Source organism: Ananas comosus, unplaced genomic scaffold, assembly GCF_001540865.1.
Source record: "Ananas comosus cultivar F153 unplaced genomic scaffold, ASM154086v1, whole genome shotgun sequence".
Classification (NCBI taxonomy): domain Eukaryota; kingdom Viridiplantae; phylum Streptophyta; class Magnoliopsida; order Poales; family Bromeliaceae; genus Ananas; species Ananas comosus.
The window spans coordinates 39,744-46,708 of NW_017893428.1; the positions used below are offsets into that span (position 1 = coordinate 39,744).

Genomic DNA, 6,965 nt, shown 5'->3' on the forward strand with positions numbered 1-6,965 from the left:
AAAATAACATTATTATCGTGATTAATACTCTTTATTTAATATACCATAAAGTTCAAAAAGCTTGTAAATTTCCGTTTTGGATTAATATCCCACGAATTAACTTTTAAGGGTATGACCAATCATAACCTGTACAACAAAACTCACAAAGTAAATTGCATGTTTGCAAAAACCCACATTTTTATTAAAAAAGCCACATAGAATAAGTAAACCAACTAGTTCTTTAAATACATTCTTTACACTTTTTTTTCAGATTTTGTTCCTCATAGTATAAGTTGAAAATTTAATAAAAAGACTTTTGTTTTATTTCTATTTTGAAATGTTTTGAATAGACTTGATATAGGGTAAAAGTAAGCTTATGGATTGAATACAAAACAGAAGTGAAATACTAAAAAGACCAACCACACCTTACATTAATAAAGATGCTACTCTTCCAACTACTTCATCTTCTATATCTTTGTCTTAATCTAGCCAAAGTTACTTTAGTTACAATACAAAGCTTGTCACATATAATATCAATCACAGAGAAAAGAGCATTCCTCCAAGCATTATTGAGCAACAAAACACCACAAAAAACTGCAAAACCCGATAGATATCCCAGTACAACACTAAAATATATCCATAGCCACTCAAACTTATCTTTAGGCCCTTCATTATCCTTATAATTTATTTCATTTGCGGAACAATTTCTCGCACTTGGTGGCCCACAGAGATACGAATTACCGATGTAAATGGATGGATCCTCGAGGGTCTGCAACTGATTTCCTGTTGGAATTACTCCCGAGAGATTATTATACGACAAATTTAAGTGACTCAAAAAAGTTAGTGCTGAGAGACTTTGAGGAATGTCACCGGAAAGGTTATTCATTGCAAGGTCTAGAGATTCTAGTGATTGCATTTTGCCGATTTTTTCTGAAATATGTCCAATCAAATTATTTTTAGATAAGTTTAAATATTGTAGTGTCTGCAGATCAGTAATCTCATCCGGAATCTCTCCACTTAGATTGTTGTCCGAAAGGTCTATGCTCTCAATTAGATAGAGTATCTTCCAAATTGTAAGTTCCTCCCCCTTAATATCTAAGGACAGACTAATAATATAACCTATGGAACTCGCATTATCAATTCTATCTGTTTTTCCTTCCTTCAAAGCCCTCCAACTGAAATTGCCAATGGATCGTGGTATTTGTCCTGATAGGTTATTGCTAGAAAGATCCAAAATTTGTAGATAGCCAAGTTGTGCTAATTGCTGCGGAATACTACCAGAAAACATATTTGAGCGTAAGTCGAGAATCGTGAGATGAGTTAAACTTTCCCCGATCCATAATGGTATTGCTCCAGAAAACATGTTGTATCCAAAATCAAGGATAACTAAACTTGTGCAATTTTGCAATAAAGGAAAATCTCCAGACAAACCATTACTACTAAATTTCAACAACGAAACATATTTCGATGAGCAGATGGAGGCAGGGATTCCCCCAAGAAGATTATTCTTTGACAAGTCTATAATAAAAAGATCCTCTTGTGACTTTCCAATACATTCAGGAATTTCTCCAGATAAGTTGTTGTTTGATAGATCAAGAAGTTCCAAAGAATCTGACTCACATAGGGCAGCTGGTATACTACCACTAATGCCATTATTTGACAAGAATAAGAATTCCATCTGTGGCAATACAACGTTTGGAAGAACTCCAGTGAAAAAATTATTAGAGAGATCGATGAGTTCAAGATTATGTGGCAGAGATGGTAGCGGGCCTTCAAATTGATTTGAGCTCAAATTCAAGTAATATAGCATGGTAGAGCCCATTAATAATGGCAATCTTCCCTTGATTTGGTTGTCGGAAAGATCTAAAGAAGAAATAAAACGAGACATATTCCAAAACCAGCCAGGAAGAGAATCTGCAATTTTGTTTTTTGACAAATCCAGCCATTTAATTTGCGACTGACTCTTGAGCCATGCTGGAAAATTGGGACCCAATTGGCAGGAGGCTAGAAAAATCCCTTTAAGTTGGAAAGGAGGAACCCAATCATCGCGAACTCGCACAGTGAGAGCATTCAATGACAGGTCTAAGGATTGTATTTTTCTTAGGTAGGAAAGTTCGATATCAGATACGACACCATCCAATGAATTATTATATAGATCTAGAGAAATTAAATTTGGAAGTTTCCAAACTCCTATAGGAATTGAACCACTGAGAAAGTTTGAACCGAGATCTATGTCTGTGAGGCTATTCATTTGTTCGAGCCATCCTGATAAATTCCCTCTGAAGTTATTGTCACCGACATATAAAGTCTGTAAATTGTTGCGCATGCATCGTGGTAGCATCTCTACCCATTCCATGATTTCGCCGCCAATGCTGAAACTGGACAAATCTAGTGAACGCAAGTTGCATAAATATCTTAATGCTTTTGGATTCATACCTTTAAAACCATTAGATCCTAAGAAAAGATCATTAAGAGTGCTCAAATGTAGAAACTCATCAGAAATAACACCATGAAACTCATTGTAGCTTAAGTCAAGATAAGTAATGCTTGTAAGATTCCACAGCCATGTGGGTAAAGTGGAGTTTATGGAATTACCTCCAAGATCAAGCACATCAAGAGTTGTAAGGTTGAAATGTGACAGAGATGTAGAAATGCCAGGAAGTGAACAGTCAGCCAAATGTAGCACTTTCAACGAAGGAAGCATATTTACAGCATGCAACCAACTTGTAGAAGTATTCAAGTTCACCCAACTCAAATCGAGATATTTTAAAGAAGATAAACGAGTGAGCCACAATATGTCGTCTACTCTAAGAGTGATGCCGGAAGAAGTGGAGTCAAAACTTAAATCAAGATAGCGAAGTTTTGAGAGATTTCCAATTTGAGGGGGTATTTTTCCACTGAAACGTGCATAAGAGAGGTTGAGATATCTCAAGTTCTCGAATGAACCCAAGAATGCTGGGATGCTGGTTCCGCTGAAATTGTTCATGCTGAGATCTAAGTNAAAAAATGAATATCGTAAAAACTGAAGTTTCCCACTTTTTATATTCGTTTCACCGAAATGTGTTGTTCACATGACTAGTAAACTTACATCCTAGCTATATATAGTTCTCGGCCGTGGATAGTTTTTTTAGACCGTCTAGTTCCTCGAAAAAGCGTGGAAAAAAACTTTCGAGAAAATTTTTTTTCATAGAAAATCTCTATTTCAGTTAATTTTCTGTCGGTTTGGTTCTAAAAAAAATGAAAATATTCTTTCCAAATTTTATCGATAAACAATATTTTCTTTTCCTAAAAAAAAAATCTGAAAAACGAAAATATTAATTTGTCATAAATTTTGAAAAATAAATTTTCAAAAGAACTAATTTTCTTTGAAAATAAAGAGACAAAAAACTGAAAAAGAGACATTTATAAAATACGTTTTTCTAATTAAGAAACTGTTTTCTACGCTTTTCTGACCAACCAAACACACATTAGTGTATTTACAGTTTTACAACCTTTAATACTATAATGAATAAGATAAACAATAAAAACAAGATCTTCAACCACTCTAATCATACTAGAACTAATTCTTTCCCTAATACAATTTAGGGGATAAAAATCTAATCAAAATAGACTCTAATTTGAATGAATCTTGTCTCTACCTAAATTTCCAAATAATTCAAGTCAATTTGAATATTCCTCCAATGACTTCAAATGTCTAAAAAAATATATATTTACCTTGTTTCTCTTTCGCACCTTATCACATTATTTTTGTATGACCAAGAGTCCAACAGAAGAGTTAAAAATGTCTTTTTAAGAAAGAGTCAATGATAGAAATTTGTATGGCCAACAAATAATGTTCCTAATTTTTCTTTCTCCTGTTAAAATCATGATAGGGATTCATATGACCAGGAAAAAAAAATCTTAGGGTAAATTACACTTTTGGTCCTCAAATTATAATGTTTGTGACATTTTGATTTTCAAAGTTTAATTTATGATAACTTCTGGTTAAAACTTTATAAATCATTACAATCAAACTACAGAATCTAATTTACTTGTCTAAGTATTAACGTATTGCCGTTGTGGACGTAACGTGACATCTTGCTTATTGTCCTGTCATCATTCATAACAATATCACATCATTTGCATATTTGCGACACATTAATATTTATTCAACTAAATTGGGATGTGGAGTTTGATTGCAACAACTTAGATAATTCGAGTGACACATTGTAACAAATTAAAGTTTGAGGATCAAATCGTATAGCGTGTCTCATGGTTTGAGACCAAAATTGTAATTTAGCTTTTTTGTTTTTAGGCACCTTCTAAAAATTCTTTTTTCTAGTCATATGAATCTCTATCATGATTTTGATAGAGAAACCGAAAACCTAAAAACATTGTTTGTTGGCCATACAAAGTTCTATCATTGACCCTTCCTTCAAAGAATAGGTATTTAAGGGAGGATAACGGATCGGATACGGTCGGATATTTGATGAAACGTTATCTGCATTTTTTTTTTGAATATAAATTCGGATGGGTATATATTTCAAATGCTAGATTTTTGTTATTATATCTGCTAAAAATGAATTTGGGTACGACCAAATACTTCGTAGGATTTGAATATGGATCTGATTTATATTTGGGTATTATTTTAATCAGAATCAACACATTATTATTGCTTGGTTTAGAAAAATTTACTTGTCCAAAAAAAATATTTAAAATAGAATTCACAATTTAAAATATAAAAATAGATTACACACTCAAAAATAGAAATTTTAAAATTTTAATTTTAATTCATTAATTTGTATTCGAAATTTAATTCGCAATTTAAATGTAATTTTGTTAGTTCAAATTTGAATTCAAAATGGTGCATTTAATTCACAATTTAAATAATGTCAAAAATAAAATTTTAAAAAATAAATTTTAATTAAAGGTTAACATCAAATTTTAAAACTATATCTAAAATGTAAAAATCAAACATATAATTATATTTAAAAACAAACCACTAATGTGGGCTCCCCACACCCCTGACCTGAGGATTAGCCCCATACCATGTAAATTGTGAACTACATCACACTCTTTGTTATTCACCTACAAAATTTAATTATTAGTAGTATTCTAGCTTAGTTCTAATAACATATATACATATTAATTGTTGATTATTCATATTTGTATTCAATTTTTCGGATATCCGAATAATTTTAAATTCTTTGAAAACCATATCAGCATCCGTATTCAACTAGATCCGGATATTATTAAATATGCATGTGGTAAGGTCGGATATTATCTAATTCATTTTCGACGCTAGAGATGCAAACGGAGTAGATCTAGAGGCAGAAGAGTCCCCATGTCCCGCTCTGCTTCTTGTCAAGTCGAGGTCGATTTGAAGCGGTTTAACTTTAATCCTATTTTGGCGCCCACATACCGTTCCATTCGGGGCGAATCAGGACGGAAACGAACTTTTGGTGGATTTTACTTTTCACTTGTCTATTGGTCTTTTTTGATCCCGCAAATTCCAACACGAGGCAAGACGAAAGAGTATACTCCACTACTAGTCCCAAAAAAGACAAAAGAAGAAAGGATATATTGCACTACTAGTCCTTCAATTTTTAAATTCGACTTTCAGAACTCTGAACTTTCAACGATGTTTCATTTTCAATTCTGAACTTTCAGCGATGTTTTATTTCAGATCTCTTTCTAAGAATAAAACTTATTGGTTGTACCAATAGGCAATAGGCATCATAGACACGGACACAAACACGAAGTATGGAACACGGCACTACTTGGACACCATGACTAAACAGTTCCAAAAAATTAAAACACAGACACGAGATAGACACCACTATTATTAATATAATAATATATATTTATTATATAGAAAATATTAACTTTGTTAAAATATTATTATATTTCTGAATAAAAGTTAATAAAATTCTCATTAATATTTGAGAAAAAAAATTCTCCTTTATACATAATTTATTTATATTGTCCACAAAAATTTATATGTATTCATCAAAACGCCAAAATATCCATAAACTTCCAATAACATTTTGGTTTAGGTCTCCTACTAGAATAAAATTTTTTGTTTGTACCTGCTTCATCTATGGCTATGTTTGTTTCGTCAAAAGTAGAGAAATATCCATTTTCACTGCTTCGTTTACTGCTACTTCACCTTCTGTCGAAACTCAAACTCTCCAAAAATAGCATAATTAGTTCGTCCCACCTCAAGCCTAAGTTAATTACAAAAAACAAAAAGAGTAAGAAAAGGAATAAAAAAATATTAATTTAACTCTCACACCTCTAACATTTATGTCATTAACTTCCTGCTATAGGAATAACCAAAATGGGAGAACTCCAGTTACACAACTATGCAATTAAACACCAGAAAAAATAATAATATTTTTTACCGGATCTATAATTCATCCGTAAGTCTACCTAAATCTGAACTTCACTTTTGGTGAAATAAGGAAGCCCTATATGCCTAGACGCCACGACTCTGTGACATCCCAATAGTCTCATATTGAATAAGAATAAGATTGTGATTGTACATATAAGACATCATGAAGATTAATAATAATAATAATAATTAGATTTCAGTACTTTAAGCACATAGTTTGAGTCTAATAAATTATTATTGCTAGCAAGTCGCGTCTATGTTGTGTACTTTATCGATTTTATACTTCAAATTTTATAAAACCAAACAACTTTATCAAACTTAAAAGTTTAAGGACCATAACAAAATTTGAATCCAAGTTCCCTGAAAAATAAGTATAACAATTAACAAAGTAGAATCAAGGTAATTTTATCACCCACGCTCATTATATGCAAAAGGAAATATAATTCATGAGTTTTAAGAACTAAAGTAGGATCGAACTAGAGATTGAATCCAAGTTCTCTTTTTATTATCTATTTTACTAATTTTTTCGTTAAATCAGTGACAAAGTTAAAACTAAATGATACTAAAGTAAATATTCGATAAACCTAGATAGGGTATCTGAAGTTTTTTGTTT

General features: G+C 31.8%; 1 protein-coding gene across 1 annotated transcript; it reads right to left on the minus strand.

The window, feature by feature from the left end:
* Positions 1-410: 410 nt before the first annotated feature.
* On the minus strand, positions 411-2,712 carry LOC109706038. Its single transcript, XM_020226838.1, has 2 exons — positions 2,575-2,712; positions 411-762 (listed from the first exon to the last, which is right to left on the minus strand). The coding sequence occupies exons 1-2, from the start codon at positions 2,681-2,683 to the stop codon at positions 440-442; spliced, it is 432 nt and encodes a 143-aa protein (XP_020082427.1). The 5' UTR covers positions 2,684-2,712; the 3' UTR covers positions 411-439.
* Positions 2,713-6,965: the final 4,253 nt, after the last annotated feature.

What these genes read in the sequence shown, in the direction of transcription:
- LOC109706038 (XM_020226838.1), bottom strand. Translation starts at nt 2,683, where the DNA reads ATGCTTCCTTCGTTGAAAGTGCTACATTTGGCTGACTGTTCACTTCCT. An exon ending in TGATGTGCTTGATCTTGGAG is followed by an intron (nt 763 to 2,574) that starts GTAATTCCATAA and finishes TAATTCCAACAG; the next exon opens with GAAATCAGTTGCAGACCCTC.